Source organism: Pipistrellus hanaki (genome assembly GCF_964339955.1).
Source record: "Pipistrellus hanaki genome assembly, chromosome: X".
Lineage (NCBI taxonomy): Eukaryota > Metazoa > Chordata > Mammalia > Chiroptera > Vespertilionidae > Pipistrellus > Pipistrellus hanaki.
The window spans coordinates 84,673,516-84,691,983 of NC_140524.1; the positions used below are offsets into that span (position 1 = coordinate 84,673,516).

Consider the following 18,468-nt stretch of genomic DNA (forward strand, 5'->3'; position numbering starts at 1 on the left):
TCTGTAGTTAGATCTATGAATTGACCTCATCTGACTCTAGCTCCAAATTCTACTATTATTTTAAATGGAAAATTAAAAGTGCATGTGAATTATCAAGCCATTGATTATGAAGAAATATGTCAGGTGTTTGATTATATGCACATTAAACCAAACTTTTTAAAATGTATCATTATACAATTTAAGCTAATTTCTGTAATTCTATAAATAAAGACATCTAAGTTAGATTTTCACACTATATAAGAACGAGTGGCCCTGTGCACAAAATTCATGCACATTAAAAGCGAATTAATTAGGAGATATTTTAATATTTCTAATTGCCCTTTCTCTATAATAGAAGTATCTGAGATAAAATAAAGTTAGTAAAATGTATATGAAAATCTCCCTCCTGTCAGAGTCCAGGGGGTGCTGCGGGACCCAGAGTCAATTCCCTGCCCACCTGCATATGCTTTCAAATCTTAGGAGACCCAGACCTGGCCATCCCCACTCTTGCCAAGCCCTTCTGAATGGACTGGACTGGACGTGCAGCTTCAGGTCCTTTGGTGCAGCCTGAGTCTCCTGGCATGGTGCCAGGCGGTGGGTGTGGCCTGAGGTGCCCTGTCAAGCCCCATTGGGCTGGGGACACAGCCTGAGGTTCCCATCAAGCCCCTCTGGGTGGAGGGCATGGCCTGAGGTCCCCTGCCCAGGCCAGGCGCTATGCAGCCTCAGGTCCCTGCTGTTGGGTCCTTAAGTGATGGTATCCTGACTAATTTTAATATTATGATACTATTAGATAGAGTAACAAAATCCTAGATCTGAGAAATTAAAAAGAAAATATAAATGGACCAGCATATAATTTCACTCATCTTTGTGTAACTTCGGTCTGAAATCCTAAACTCCATTTAGTTATATTACTGCAAAAGTGAGGATGGTCTTGTCATAAAGGGTGTGTAGTAATAAATAGCTGTGTTATCATCTGCTACTGCATCCCTCAGCTGACCCAATCAACAGTGAGGTGACAGTTGATTAATTCAAAACAAAGTTACTGGGAAAGTAATTTCAACTGCAAGAATTTTGCTACTTATATATACTATAGAGTATAGACAGAAGAGAGCAGAGGTCATCTATCTTTTTTAATTTGCATGTTTAATAGTATATATTTCTTGCTCTTATAAGGAATAGGGAAAGAGGTTCTACTGATTAGGTCCAAAAGAGCTCTGAGCTCCAAATGCTATCACATCTAGCACTTGAATGTCATGTAGGGAAGTAAGATGCAGGTGTAGAGGCTGATGCTGCCTTAGATTTTAGGGCTTTCTGGAGTTCTTATTAAAATGTGAATTCTAGCCTATCTGGTGTGGCTCAGTGGTTTAGCATCAACCTATGAACCAGAAGGTCATGGTTTGATTCCTGGTCAGGGAACATGCCTTGGTTGTGGGTTTGGTCCCCAGTAGGGGGCATGCAGGAGGCAGGCAATCAATGATTCTCTGTCATCATTGATGTTTCTCTCACTCTCCTTTCCACTCTAAAACCAATAAAAATATATCTAAAATGTGATATCTACCCTCAGTCATAATAATCTATTACCTTAATTGGCAGCTAATTTACTAAGAAACTAGCGTTAAATAAAGGACCTGCAATTTGGAAGAGAGGGATGCTCAATATAAAGTACATACCAGCCAAAAATGCTTTGCTTTCCTTGTGCCTCAACCAAGATTAGGGAGAAAAGTATAGAATAGGTTCTTTGATGTGAATACCACATATGTCTACATTCTACCCCATACTGAGTTTTCAAGGAACCTAAAAGTTACATTTAAAAAAGTCAGTTGTGAAAATTACCCTTTTATTGGGGTGAAATTACCCTTCTGGTGACATTATGGCTCTTGGCATTTCATTCTATATTCATGGTGCTAATGTATATCTTTATTATAAAAGGTTCTATCACTTTTTGGAAGAAGATGTTATATAAATAATAACATTTTACTAGACATGCATTCTGATCCACTTTCAGCTTTCTGTCAGCTATAAACTGGAACCTGTATAAATTCAATAGATGTCTTTTCACTATTAGGAAGCTAAAAGAATTGTTCTTTTGTATATCTATACCAGCACACAGTCCGTGAAGAATCAGTGATGGTGATGACTGAAGACATGCCTTTGGAAATTTCTTATGTGCCTTCAACTTATCTGACTGAGATCACTCATGTCTCACAAGCTCTATCAGAAGTGGAACAACTTCTTAATGCTCCTGACCTCTGTGCTAAAGATTTTGAAGATCTCTTTAAACAAGAGGAGTCTCTGAAGGTAAAAGCAAAGCACTTTCATTTCGATTTTACAAGATGATCATATTGATCCCTGGCAGTACCAAAACAATTGACTTACTAGTAAGTGTATAAAGTAACATCATTTTGACTTATAAATGGGATTCTTAAAATACTTTAGAGAATGCTTAGCTTTAGAAATTTGGGGTGGAAAGTGAAACATAAATCCAAAGAGGTATTTTATAATATTTAATGTTGAGAGACCTCCTTAAAAAAATAATGGTTTAACACACATTCATTTAAGGCAGAAAGGACTCACCAATAAACAAGTTTTAACACACACACACACACACACACACACACACACACACACACACACACACAGCTTTGATAGAACAGCTTATTCCCAACTGATACATTTCTTTCCTGTCCTCTCTTATAAAAAAAGAAATAAGATGAGGTTTTAGATTACATCTATTATATATTGTTTCAGTTTTATATTTTCACTTAAATATGCATATTCAATTTCAAATTAATGTCAGTATCAATACTATACTATATAGAATCTAATTGAATTGAAAGCAATAAAATATTTTCTTGAAAATTACCAGGCAAAGGCTACCAACCAAATCTTGCTTTTTCCAAACTACCAACTACAAGTTCGAAATTCCAAACTAAGACAAAACATGATAAGGAAATAGGCTTTGAGTTTTAGAGTGAAGTATCTGAAGATAAATTAATATAGCATCAAGGAAATGTCCATAATAATGTGTATGTCAAGATAATTTTTGTGATCATACATTTCACACTTAAAATGAAATATTATAGAATATTCAGAGCTTGGTATTTTCCAGTGCAAATAGCATAAAGTTATAAACAGAAGATAAGTTTGCTCTTAGCAGCACATATTAGCCAAAGTATTTTATACTTTAGATTATTTTTTGAAAGCTCATTCCATATCACACATTGATTTGCATAAGTACACAAATAGATAAAGCTATTTGTTTATTTTGGAAATCAGGGTTGCAATATCTTGAATGACTTGAGTTTTATATCTTACATTATATCAACTAAGCTCTAAAATTACACACTAAAATAAGAAATGCATGGCTCTCTGGAATCATTCCATCCATTTCAGTATACTGCTATTTCTTATTCTCTTTGAAGTAAAAGTCAAATGGCTGAGTACAGTAAGGAAAAGAAATCAAATCAATTGATAAAGGAGACATGCCAGCCCTTCTATTATTATCCACAATAACTAAATCCTCATGACAGTGCAGTTTGTAAGTTCATCATTGTCATTCAACATGTAAATCACTCCTAATGAGCTAATTAATATTCATTTCTTTCCATGTTCATAGACATATGGGTCAGGAGAGCAGTGACCCCAAACTTATTAAGTTGCCAATTGAGTATCTTTGTTTTTGTACATCTTAACCCAGCACACTCAGAATGATGCGCTCCTGGCTATACTCATAGCTAATCATTTGTTCTTCCAGATATATTTAATAATGTAGCTGACAAGGATGCATAAGGAAATTATATATATATATATGGTTTATAAAAAGGCATTGTGAGTTTAATTTAACTGGATTATTGAATGCTCATTAGATGTAGTTTTGGGCATAACTCCATTTCACTCCCAACAAATCTCCTGCAACAGACAAATGGGCTTCCTACCTTTATGGGCTTTTTGAAAGGGGATAGTTTTGATCTGTCTTTTCAATGAATATGTATTTCCTCTTAAAGGCATTCATCTTTGTCATTATCCAGTAGTAAAAATAGAAAAGAAATGAATAAATTGTACGGTTGCTGGTTGGGGAGGTTTGAAATGAAATTGTGATTGATTTTATTCCTGACAGATTTGCATGAATCAAATTATAGAACTCTAGTAGGTATTGCTGTAGTTTAACATACATATTTTTTGCAAATGCAATGCAACGCAAATGACATGTGATAAGTTAAAATAATGACTTTCTGGCCAAAATATAACTGACATAGCATATGTGATTTTCACAGATGTATTGAATTGGAAAGCTATCTAATCATCTTGACAATGACTAAGCATATAAACACCTATTTACATACAGAAATCTGCATTTAATCGATAATACACTAAATAGCTAAGGCATAGTTAGCAATGAATGAGGAACACATACCTAAGTAACATTTATTCTTATGTCAAAGTCAATATTAGTATTATGAATCAATTTGTTGTGAATGTAAAAAGTGCATAACATTCATTACATAAATGATAGTATCATAATTTTGAAAAAATATTTTTTGAAAGTTTCAATGAATATTAGAAGTTAACTTGCACTTCATTTTTAAGAAAAAGTGGGTTGTCGATACAAATTGACAAAATATAATTACTATCCTAAATAATCTAATCTTGTTTTAAAGTATTTCATATGAAAGTATGAACATAATAAAAGAGAGTAGGATGGTGGTTTCCAAGGGGCTGGAACAAGGAGTTAACTGGGAGTTGCTGTTCAATGGTATAAAAGTTTAGTTATGCACGATGAATTAGTTCTAGAGAACTTCTGTACAACATTGTGATGTAGTAACAGTAATGTATTGTATACTTAAGATTATTTTATGAAGGTAGACCTCATGTTGTGTTATTTTCCAAATAAAAAATTAAAAAGTACAAATAATAAATTATAAACAGATATCCTTAGCATCACAATTTTCAAGTTTCCATAAGTTTTTTCCCCTTTAAAAGGAGCTTTAAAAACTTAAACTCTTGCCCTAGCCAGCTTGGCTCTGTGGTTAGAGCAGTGGCCTGTGGATTGAAGAGTCATGGGTTAAATTCTAGTCAGGGGCACATACCTGTGTTGCAGACTCAATCCCTGGCCACAGTGGGCATGCATGCTGAAGGCAACCAGTCCATGTGTCTTTCATACATTGATGCTTCTCTCTATATATCTCCCCTCCCTTCCATTCTCTCTCTAAAAAAATAATAATAAAATAAAAAATAAAAATAAAAAAATATCCTCAAGTGAGAATTAACAAAACAAACAAACAACAACCAAAAAACTCTTGTCATGAAAGCAGAAATGCGTCATTAAGAGGCCCAATAGAAATGATTTATTGTAATGCTTCTGTATACTGAAAGCTTCAGTTCCATCAGATTCTATTGGGGCCTCAACTAAACCCCCTTCTCACTGAGCATTCCCTGCATTTTGATTAGCAGCTGCCAAGTGCAGGTTCCTGAGACTCTGCCTTAAGGCTTTCTCTAGTTCTGCAAACCCATAAAATTCAGGGAATTAAGGCTCTGCCTCCCCATATCTCTCAATGATCATCAAACAATGAAAGATGGCTTTCGGTAGATAAATAACACTGCTCATTCACATCTTCAATTGGGGTAAGTCTGAGGCATGTTGTACACTCTGACCTGAAGTTCCCCATTGAGGACTGCAAATTCAGGACCGAGACCTTATTGTACACAGTAGAAACCTTCCTCATATTACACTTTTCTGGATTCTTCTCTTAACCCTTCCCACTCCCTTACCATTGCTTCCTAAGACCATTTCCAAGCAAATCACTTACATGCACATTCTACTCTTAGAATCTGTTTCTAGGGGAACCCAATCTAAGAGAAATTTGAAAGAAATAATGGCATTTGTACTGTTTATTCAGCACATGCCAACATAAATTCTGTTGACATTGATAAAGGTAAAGTTTAGGACAAAAATAAGAACATCACTTCAAATAAGGATGGCAACTAGGATTTACAAAAAGGTAAAGGGAATCAACTTGTATACAGTGCTTAGGCACTCTTAACAATGTACCTATACTGACTCATTTAATCTTCCCCACAAATCTATGAAGTATCTTAAATTATTATCCAAATTTTATTACCCAGAAATGAGTGAGATCATATGGTATTTTTCTTTCACTGTCTGGCTTATTTCACTTAGTGTAATGCTCTCCAGTTCCAGCCATGTTGTTGCAAATGGTAACAATTCCTTCTTTTTTATAGCAGGAAATATTACATATGAAGAAACTGAAGAAATAAAAAAGTAACTTGACAAAGTTGATACAACTAGTGTTGGTAGAGCAAGGACTTGAACCCAAGCAAAGTAGCTCATAATCCATGCTTGTTAACGAGTATACTATACCACCTTCCATGAGGCTATTTCTTGAGTGTTATATTGAGCAGAGCAGGGGTGAATTTTGGCAAAACATGGTAGAATATTGAGGCTTGCCATGCCCAGGTCATTGGGAAATGCCCTGGATTCAAATTCCATCTTAAACCATGCCAACTTAAGAAGATTAATAAAGGAAGAAAGGAAGAGCAGGAAGGTGGATGGTAAAGGAATAAAGAAAAAAAGGAATATGGAAGAAATGAAAGTGTAGGAAAGAAAGAAATCATACATTCATCATTCCATTGTCTCATCTAAACTACTGATAGTATAAATGCTCTGGTTAAGGTGGATAATTTTTTTTTTGTATCCAAGGGGGTAACATGAAGTGTGGACATATGAAGAAAGCTCACATGTGTTGATAGGACATTTGGACCCAATGTGGAGATTGGAAGGGCTCAAGAAGTAAAGGCAGCCTTTGTTCAACCTCAACAGCACTGGGGATAGCTTGTTGTGAGTTTAGAAAGACAAAGATTGTAAAACAAAATTGTTCAGTCTTCTTTGACTGGTTCAGTTTTATGTATGACCCCTGAGACCTAAAAATAATTGTTAGGATAAGCTGCTAAGCTAAGGAGTGGGGATTCATATATTCAAAAATATTTATTAAGCTCTTACTGTGCATCAAGCATTGCTGTAAATTCTTAAAATTAATAAGCAAAAATGATGGACTCTTCACTCGTACAGCTTTTATTATAGTAGTGGGAGAGCAAATATAAGCAAATAAATAAGTAAATATTGTATACTTAAAGATGAACCATGTTATGAAAAAAACATATACAGAGTTGGATAAGAAAGTTTACGATTACAAAAGGGACAGGAGTACTTGGAATGGCAAGAGTTGGGATTGTGATTCTAAATAGAGTGGAAAGGACATTGGGGCAAAGAAAGTAAAAGAGTCAGCCATGCTCTCTGGGGATAGTTAATAATCAATGTGGAGGCCCATATGTTGAGAGTGGGTTTAACTTGATCAATGGATAGTAGGAAATTCATTGTGGTTGGAGCAGAATGAGTTGGTGAGGGTGGTAGGGCATAAGACTAAAGGAGCTGTGGGAGTACAGGTTGTGGAGGGGCTGGTGGATCATTGAAAATACTATCTTTCACTCTGAGTGACATTGAATTTATTGCAGGGTTTTTTTGGAGATGACTGGCATGATCTAATTTACGGTTTTAAAAAACCACACTGGTTGAAAGTAGAATTATAGGGGATCAAGAGTAAAAATAAGAACAATTGGAGGAAAGATGCCAGTGGCTTGGACTAAGGTGTTAATGAGAGAGAGCTAACAGATAAATTTCTGTATTCAACCAGAAATAAGCATGAGAGTGTACAGACCCATTCTCAGGAGATTTGGGCTCAGGAATATTTTGGTGTATTATGAATTTAGAAGAGGGACCCTTAAAGGATGTGAGATTTCTTCTCATTGATACTTTGTATATTTCATACTTGAAGCAGGAGCAGAGTACTGGCAATTGATATATTATCATCTGTGTCAAAGTCTCTCTTCTTTGGAATATATTTCATTGCATTTAAGCATATATTTAATAATGCCATCCACTTGAGTGAAGACAAGAATAACGCCATGTGCAAATTGATTGTTTTTCCATTGTGGTATTAGGGGAATTACATAATGGAAGAAGGCATTATATGTACAAACCTGAAGGAAAATTAAAAAAAATAACTTTCTGGGTACATTGTAATACAGGGACATGCTATATAAAGGGTTAGATTTTTCACCAATTTAATAATATTCCTACACGAGGACATTTTAGTTATTCTAAATTAAATAATAATGATTCACATAAAATGTCAAAGCAGAATTTGGTTACAAATCCTTTTTATATATTTCATTTTATTATTTAATAGGGAAGCCAGTGTTTTATTTAAATTTTATTTTATATTTTAAACATATATAATAGTTTAATGAGTTTTGGCACATACATAAGTCATGCAACCGCCTCAATGTCTGTAGGATTTTAATCCTCTTTTATTCCTGATATATGTCATTTATATTTTCTCATTTTTATTTATAAGTATTGCCAGGTGTTTCCCACTTTTATTTTTATTTTATTTTATTGATTGATTGATTTGAAAGAGAGAAAGGGAGGGACGGTAGCAGAGAGAGAGAGAGAGAGGTTTGTTGTTTCACTTATTTATGCATTCATTGGTTGATTTCAGTATGTGCCCTGAGCAGAGATTAAACCCACAACCTTGTCATATCATGACACTCTGACTGAGCTACCTGACCTGATCATACATAAATTTTCTAATAGAATAGTTCAGTACATGGAAAAATACGACTTTTATTAATTCATTACCATATTGTTAGAAGTAATTTTTATTCTATATATAACATTTTGAATTACTATGTGGTCATTTAGTGATTTCTTTAAATGAAAATACAGGTTTTTCAACTAACACATTTATTCAGTTATAAATGTAATTCCTTTCTTCAACTGTTTTTTTTATTTGGGATCTATTTGTTCAATTGGCTATTTATATTGGTGTATTACTTTACAGACATTAATCTATTCGCTGGAATTTAAATCCTACTTAAATCATTTCTATAATACTTCATTTTTCATATGTTTTATAGTGAAAGATTATAGATATTTACTACATGATAGTCCTACCCAGCTCATATTTATATGTGTTTTGGTGCAGTTTTCCTTTATCTTTTATACATGTATCTATTTTATAGTAAATTATTCATTCTTTTCTCTCTGCCATTATTTTATCAGGCCCAGCAGTTGTCCTGCTCAGACTCCCATGCTGCATTTTATTCCCATATCTGCTTAAATGTCCTTTAAAAAGCTCATTCATACTCCATCCATTCTCCTTGTAAGAGTATTTTGATAATCTCCATTCTATAAATTCTGGAAATCAGAAACTTACACATTAAAACTTACAGTTTATGAGACTGGTCGAAATGAGGATTTTCCTCTCTTCATGAATGATTCAATTATGATGTAGATTTTTGAACTGTGATATATGATTACTGATTTGTTATTCAAAAATGATGCATCATCCCATGGCGAATGTTTTGACCAAAATAAATAGTTTTGTTTTGGAAGTGTTTTTCACCTGTGGACCATAAACAGAGAAGAAAATATATATATAAAGGTCAATTTACCATAGAGCCACTAAATCTAACTTTAAAATTTTCTTTAGAAGCTCAGAAAAACCTAATTAATAAGTGCTTTAATGCCTTTTGATTGAATACTTTCCTCAATTCAGTCTGTCATTAATGTACTGCCTGGTAGCTGGATGAGACATAAAGAGGATAAGAATTAGATTTATATAGGATGCTGCCTCCATCTGTCAGATAAAGACAAATTCCAGAGGGTGAAAATGACCCAGAGTTTGAGTCTTTGGTACTCCAATTTCTCTTTTTCAATTTTAAGATAGATATACTCTCCAATGGCTGCTGTCACAGCAGCTACTAATGGGTTTCTATAATTCTTTTTTCTTAGAAATGGAAGTTGTGGGCTTTTCGGTTAACCAAGTTACAATAGGTTTCAGGGCATTTTTGTTAACTAAAACTCCTTAAAGCCCAAAACTTAAAAATGATAGTGCAGGGTTGTCTAAAATACATGCACATGCATTTAAGTGTATACATATTCATATCCATATACCTGTAGTGTTGTATTTATTAAAATGATGATACTGAGTCAGCAACAGCAAAAGATACAATTTCATCATTCACAGTAGTTTACAAACGAGTCTCCTAAACCTTATGACCTGTCTGCTGTGGTGACCAACCTCCATCATACATAGGTCTGGTAGGAAGGAAAAAACAGTATCTTGTTTTTGCTATTCACGACTGTATCTCCAACTCCTAGGTAACTACCTAACACTTATTAGGCACTCACTGTACATCAGTTAAATGAAAAAAAATGATAGTCTGGGAAGTCCAGATATGGACCCTGTAATCAAAGAGATCAGAGCAGTGTTAATCTGCTGTCAGTGTCAAAGCTGGAAAAAGATACAAAATTAGCCTCTTCTACATTATATTGAGTTAAATAACCCAAATGTGTGAATTCTAATAATATACACAATGATTCCAACATGTAGAGATGTGCTCTAGATTTGTGTATACTGATTTTTAAACAAGCCACTTATTAAAGTTTGTGACAGGAAACCCACATGTAATGAAAATGTTGGTAATATTTTTTCCTGTCATTCAGTTTTCAGTATATAGTTATGACATGCAGTAGGCTCGAGAGGTTGACAAATCACTGGATTTCATCCTAAAATACTTCAATTTAGACATTGAATTTCTTAATAGTTGTATCAATGGACAAGAGAAAAAAACTTCTAGGTCTCAGTTTTTATAACTTTGAAATTATATCAATGATTATACCTATTCCAGTCTACTTATGTAGGATTATATAAATTTTAAAATTTGTAAAACACTTTTACCTTGTCAAATACTCAAAATCTTTTAAAATTATGGTAAATTAAATGCTCATGCAAATAATCCTAAAAACATATTGGCTTAAAGAATGTTGTAAACCTCTTCAATTACTTATTCTTTTAAAACTATATTTCAGAGAGTAAGGGAGAGGGAGAGAGAGATACAAACATCAATGATGAGATAATCATTGATTGACTGCCTCCTGCACACCCCCTACTAGGTGTATACATATCCATATCCATATAGCTGTAGTGTTGTGTTTATTAAAATAATAATACTGAGTCAGTATTATATATATAATCCCACAATCCAGGCATATGCCCTGACTGGGAATTGAACCATGAACTCCTGGTTCATAGGTCAACACTCAACCACTGAGATATGCCAGCTGGACAATTGCATTTTCTTATTTTCATCTCTCTAGTATTTGTTATAGGAGCTGCTTTTATTCTTTAATTTGACATTCAGTATTTTTTCTGGATTAACAGAGTTCCTTTCCATACAAAACTGTTCTTTCCCACCTTTTTTCATATCTAATTCTTATTGCTGTTATTTTTAAGTAATCAGTGTAGCCAGTCCCAAGTGTGTGTGTGTGTGTTTGTGTGTGTGTGTGTATTATGTGTGTATACATATGACCTGGTGCACAAAATTCATGCATGGGGGCTGGAGGGGTTCCTCAGCCTGGCCTACACCCTCTTCAATCTGGGATCCCTCTCATAATCCAGAACCCACTGGCTCCTAAGCGCTCACCTGCCAGTCTGCCTGATGCCCCTAACTGCTCTCTTGCCTGCCTGATTCCCCTAACTGTTCTCCCCTCCTCTCTGCACATTTAGAGCCCAGCACATGAGTGCTGAGAGCTCTCTTCCAAGTCCCCATGCCCCTGTCCTGATGCCCCCCTCTGGGCCAGGTGGTGTAGGAGGCTTGCCCATGCCTCTGCCAGGGGGGGCACCCCAAATAGTAGCACAAGTCCCTGTTCCTCTTCTCATGCAGCAGCTCCTGCCTGCACATGCCTCAGTCAGGAGTAATTTCAGCCTCTGAGTCAGCATGAAGTTAATGCTGGGCAGGCCTGTGTGTGCCTGCACTGGGGCCAGAAGTCCCGGCCCTGTCCCTGCCCACAAGCTGTTGCCTGTTGACTGGTCATGACTGAGACACCATTAGGAACAATTAGCATGTTACTTCTTTATGTATATAGATATTAACCTACAGGATGGATCCCTAGTTTCTTGCAGTTTCAAAGTAATGGATATTGTGGCCCATCTGGAATTTACCCCACTCTTTTTTAAAATTAATCTTTATTGCTCAGATTATTACATTGGTCTCTCTTTTTTTCTACCTGTAGCTTTTCTCCATCCAGTTCCCACCCCACCCCAGGCCCTTACCACCCTATTGTCTGTGTCCATAGGTAATGCATGCATGCATATAATATTTCTGTCTAATCTCTTCTCGCACACCCTCTTCCCTCTGAGAACTGTCAGTCTGTTCTATTCCCATGCCCCTCATTCTATTCCATTCATCAGTTCATTCTGTTCATCAGATTTTTTTTATTTGTTTGCTTTTTTTAGATTAAATTGTTGATATATATGTATTTGTTGCCACTTGGTTGTTCATATTTTTTTAATCTTTACCTTTTATTTCTTCTTCCTCTTCTTAAAGAATACCCTCCAGCGTTTCATATAATACCGCTTTGGTGGTGGTGAACTCCATTAGCTTTTTCTTGTCTATGAAGCTCTTTATCTGACCTTCAATTCTAAATGATAGTTTTGCTGGGTAGAGTAATCTTGGTTGTAGGTTCTTGTTCATCACTTTGAATATTTCTTGCCATACCCTTCTGGCCTGCAAAGTTTATGTTGAGAAACCAGCTGAGAGTCATATGGCCACTCCCTTGTAGGTAACTAAGAATTTTTATTTTGCTCCTTTTAAGAGTCTCTCTTTGTCTTTTGCCCTTACCATTTTAATCGTGATGGGTTTTGCTGTGGTCCTCTTTGGGATCCTCTTGTTTGGGGTTCTCTGTGCTTCCCGGACTTGTAAGTCTATTTCACCAGGTAGGGGGAAATAACTTTATGTATATTTTATTCTGGCATGAACATTTTATTTAAAGTTTTGTACATATCCATATGCAGTTTTATAAGGTTTACCACATTCTTATTTATGTTGAAAATATCATTTAATAGATAAGTCATCATCTTATATAGGTACACAATAAAATATACCACATTCTGAAGAAAGTCACCCAAGGGTGGCTTTGTACAAAACTTTAAATAAAATTCTAATGACAGCATAAACTATACATAAAATTATTTCTAGATTTAGCAAAAAGCCTGAAGGTAAAAAGAAAAGTTTAAAGTAAAAAAAGAAAATGTACATAGGCTAAAATAACATTTGCTTTCCACATAAACATCTGTTTGAGAATCTTCTATACTTTCAACCATTATTCTTAACTATATTTCCAAAGTTACATATTACTTAGACATAAAGTTTTCCTTTCTTCTATTGATTTTATCTGCAAAATAAATAACTCACATTTAATGTATTTTTGAGAGAAATAAAAACTCTAAATTGTTTCAAGTTTCCATGGCTTTTACCAAGAATAGGATGCTGTTTTCTAGTTTATGTGTTTGTTTTTTTGTTGTTTGGATTTGGTTTTTTAAGGAGATATGTTGAGTTCCCCTTTTTACTTCAATTCAATTTCAATATTTAAAATTCTGTGCCTTACCAAAACTGGTTTGGCTCAGTGGTAGAGCGTCGGTCTGCGGACTGAAGGGTCCCAGGTTCGATTCTGGTCAAGGGCACATGCCTTGGTTGCCGGCACAACCCCGACAGGGGGTGTGCAAGAGGCAGCTGGTCGATGTTTCTCTCTCATCGATGTTTCTAGCTCTCTATCTCTCTCCCTTCCTCTCTGTAAAAAATCAATAAAATATATATTTTTTTAAAATAAAATAAAATTCTGTGCCTTGTGTTCAGAACTGTGTCATAAAATACTTAAAAACATTGAAGCTCTGAATGAATAATCGTTTAATCAGTAGTGTTTTTTCTTTTTCCTTGTAGTTTAATGTTTTTGTTATTTATTTTTGTATGTATTTCTTTTGATGTTGAGAAAGGCCAGTCTTGTTCATTTTCCTGACTAAATTGGTAATTATGAGCATGTTAATACTATAATATTCAGTTGAATCTAATAAATTAACATTTATAAGTCAAAATGTTTAAATATTCATAATTACATATAGTTCAATCTAATAAATGATTTTTACCCATCCACTATTTCTGAATCCTGATGCATATCATTAAACATTAAGGGAAAAGTCAAGAATTATTTTATTTTAAATCACATATAATTAATAGACCCTAGCCACTACCATTTCCCAAAATTAATTCTCCAACCTTTAGGCAAAAGGTTAAAGGATAAGTCATCATCTTATCCTTTAGAAAATCTATGGGACTTCCAAAAAGGTAAGGAAATGAAGTAGAGTGTTAGGGTCCTACTTCTATATAATAGTTTTTGTTTTGTTTTTCTTAAATGTATGCACTTAGATTCAGAACAATTGTATGAAGCAGTTGTTTTGCTTTTCTTTCTCTCATGTAAAACACAATGATAGAAAGCATGAGCTCCGAACATCAACTGCATTAATTATTTATAAAATGGGAAAATATTACCAAATATGTCTCTTATTTTTTCCAAAATAATGTTCTGCCATTTGCATTAATTTCTACAGATTAGATTTCATGCTGTCTTGTATAGTAATTATTTATAAAATTGTTTGATTATTCATACTGAATTGTCAGTCTTTATCAAAAAAATACAAGGCTCATGATTCCATATTTAAACACGAAAATAAAGTATAAAATGAAAAAAAGAAAGAAAATCATCTTAATCACATTTGTTAATTCCAATCCTTAGTGGTAATCAGCATTTTACTTTCCCCTGTATTTTCCCCATAAAACCTGCCTGCTTCTACTCTGTTCAGTTGCACAAGACTTAAAAGTATGTTCTAGTTCTGAATGCTTTAGAAATATAGAATACCATGTGTCTATTTTTTTATGAAGAGAAAAGCATTTGCTTTGATACAATTTTCTGTTACTATGTGCAATAGCTAGTTTTTCTACCAAGATTTCCTATAAAATGATTTAGGCAATGTGCACAAAGTGAACACAAAACGTAGCTATGATAAAATGACTTGTAAAACCGTTTTCAGTTAGTTGGCACTGATAGACCAGAATTGTTTTTGAGGAGCACTTGGAGCAGTGAAGTGCAAGTTTGCATTGTTATTTTTTTAATATTTTTAATATATTTTATTGATTTTTTTACAGAGAGGAAGAGAGAGGGATAGAGAGTTATAATAGAAACATCAATCAGCTGCCTTTTCGTACCCTCTACTGGGGATGTGCCTGCAACCAAGGTACATGCCCTTGACCGGAATCAAACCTGGGACCCTTCAGTCCGCAGGCCGACGCTCTATCCACTGAGCCAAACCAGTTTTGGCTGCATTGATATTTTTGTTCTTATTGCTGTTCAGTGGCATTTGGGAAACTTGGACAGACATAACTCTGAATGAAGGACTTTGTCTGTTGTTAGGTATTTGAGGTACTGAGAGGAAATCATGGAGAAACTTAGCTAGGGAATATAGATGGACTATTATTCCACTCTAACAGCTAAATGGCAGTAAAATAAAATAAACAGGGGAAAATCTGAACAGCTCATAACATCTGTGGGGACCTGAATACAGATCTCAATGTATCAAGAACAGTGTACCAATAAGGTTCAGTGATTCAATTCATATTTGATTTTTATGAGCAAGTTAAGATTCAGAGCTTCAACTCCATTTTTTACTTCAGATCAACAAATATTTATTAAGGCCTGAATGCTGTGCTTAAGAAGTGAAAATAAATGTAGGATGTGATTCCTGAACTCTCTGGTAATTTGTAATATTAATTGAACACATGTTTCATAGTTATACAAACAATTTAGAAAGTATAAAGTTAGAAAAGACATAATATTGCCAAAATACATAGCATAAGGTGGATCAGATGAGGGTACAAGGTTTGTGAGTTTAAGATGTAAGTTTAAGGTGTTTATTAAACATCCAAGTAGACATAAATACATAGCATAAGACATAGCCAAAATGCATAGCATAATTAATGAAGAGGAGGAAGCAATGTAGAAAGCAGAAACTGAGAATAATTTTATAGAGGAGAAAATCCTTGAATATTTGTGCTTTGAATATAATCTGAATTTGGACACTAGCAATAGATTGCCACTACTTATTTATCATATGACAGAACAAGTTCTAAATTTTTTACTTTTGGCAACTCATATGGTAAACACAGCTACCCTATGAAGAAAGCATTATTATTAAACTCATATTCTGAATTATGCAAACTAAAGATGGTAGTTTGGATCAAAGCAGTGGTATTTTCAAATTTTGGATATATTTTAAGGGCAGAGCCCAAAGGATTTTGTGGCCAATTTTATGTGGGTAGGTAAAGAGAGGATTCAAGGATAACACCAATAATTTTAACACGAACAACTGGAAGAATGGAGCCTCCATTAACTATAGAATATGGAAAATTACCGGGGGATCAGATGAGGGTACAAGGATTGTGAGTTTAAGATGTAAGTTTAAGGTGTTTATTAAACATCCAAGTAGACATACACAACAACATTTGGATGTATACTGGTATGTCAGAGTTCAGGATAGAATCTTGATAGAGATACAAATTTGGGAATCATTTGGGGTAATTTGTTGGCTCTTCTTCCACACTTGCTCACAAAATGTGTATTTTCCTATATCCTTTTTCATCCCTCTTTTCTCCAACTTCACCTCTGTAGAAAATCTTAGCTGCTCCATGATCTAAATATTATGATCTTGATACAAAAGGTTCTTATTTATGGAGGTGGAAAATGGTATCAGCAAGATATCAAGATGGCATTTTAAATTCATTGTTGATAGTGCCCAACAGAGGAGACATCCAGCAGAGTTAGGGACTGAGACATTTAAGGACTTACATTGTTTAAGGATACATAAAATATTTGTGGGCTAACAGAAATAATAGCACTTTGTCTTTCTGGCTCACTATTATATACCCAGTATATAGGAGGTACCTGGCACATGGTAGGTTTCAACAGATACGTATTGAGTTCATGAAGTAGAATAGAGAAAAACCCATGACATAGCAGACCTAGGTAAATTAGGGAGGCACAGCTGTGTGATGATGGCCAGCCCAACAATAGTGAATGCTGCAGAGGAGGGAGAAAATGCAGTGAAGCAATAAATAGAAATTCCCTTCAGGAAGTAAATATGGTAAAAAAAAAAAAAGTGATTTACAGGTGTTTCTAGCCATGTGTTCACATGTCATTTTGAGAAATGAAACCCTAGAATTCACTAGAAAGCAATTTTATAGTTTTGTTTTTATTTAATGAAATTCAATCTACTTCAAACCAGAGTATCATTGAAATATGGAAGTCACCTTTAGGGGGAAATACACTAAACAATCGATTTTGCATTAGCTTACATTTCAGCATATGTTTTTATTTCTCTGTAACCACATTGTTTCACTTTTAAGATAGCTTTTTCCTTATGAAAACATTTTTACTAAGGGAACATTGGAAAAAATTGAAATCAATCTTTTGTAAATAATTTTTAAAATAGAAGACAAAATTTCAGATTAACATTTGTATACACATCCTATAGTAAACATTATTTAAAACACTACCTTGGTAAAAGTTTTTTTATTATTATTAAATTATTATCCATGTACATATCTTACCGTTGCCCCCCTTTTACTTTCATAAAAGTTTTAAACTCATGAGGTGTGTTTGAGCTCACTTATTTGGTTTAAAACAGACTAAAGGCACCTGTAATTTATAGACATATTCATTTATTCTGTTGTCTGCTGAATTATAAAAAAAAACTGTTTAATTGAATTTTATGTTTTATGAGATGCCCACTTATTTTCATGACTACAGGGAAGGTAAAGCAAAAATAATGCTACCAATTTTCATAGTATTTTTGAAACAAAGCATTTAGCTGAAGGTAAGAAATGACATTAAAAAATTCAATACATTTCTTTTAAGTTTATTTTTTATCAGAAGTGATTAAAAATAAGTTCATTTATCTCAGATATCATTATCCCTGTTCAATATACTCTAGGGCTATTCCATTTCTACTGTATCTACTTTAACATTCATACAAGTAGATTTACCACTTAAGTGGGAAAAGAAAGGCATACTCTATAATGAAACGTTCTAACATCAAGGGAGTAATTGTCATTTTATATTAACACTAGAGGCCCGGTGCAAGAAATTCGTGCAGGGGAGGGGGTGTCCCTCAGCCCAGCCTGTGCCCTCTCCAATCTGGGAACCCTTGAGGGATGTCGGACTGCCCTCTCACAATCCAGGACTGCTGGCTCCCAACTGCACACCTGCCTCCCTTCCTGTTTACCCCTAACTGCTTCTGCCTGCCAGCCTGCTCACCCACTAACCACTCCCCTCTCAGCCTGAAGGATGCCTAACTGCTCCCCTGCCAGCCTATTTGTCTCTAACTGACATTCCCTGCAGGCCAGGTTACCCCTAAATGCCCTCCCCTACAGGCCTGGTCCCCCCCAGCTGCTCTCCCCGGTAGGTCTGGTTGCCTCCAACTTCCCTCCTCTGCCGACTTGGTCACCCCTAACTACTGTCCC

The 18,468-nt window shown here is 34.8% G+C and overlaps 1 protein-coding gene across 3 annotated transcripts in view; it reads left to right on the forward strand.

Moving 5' to 3' along the window:
• The window catches only part of DMD (dystrophin), a 2,141,216-nt gene that overhangs the window by 899,347 nt on the left and 1,223,401 nt on the right, over positions 1 to 18,468 (forward strand). For all 3 annotated transcript variants that reach the window (XM_084869361.1, XM_084869360.1, XM_084869362.1), the window contains one exon: positions 2,083 to 2,277. In XM_084869361.1, coding sequence (XP_084725487.1) covers positions 2,083 to 2,277 — 195 coding nt within the window. The remainder of the gene's footprint in view (positions 1 to 2,082; positions 2,278 to 18,468) is intronic.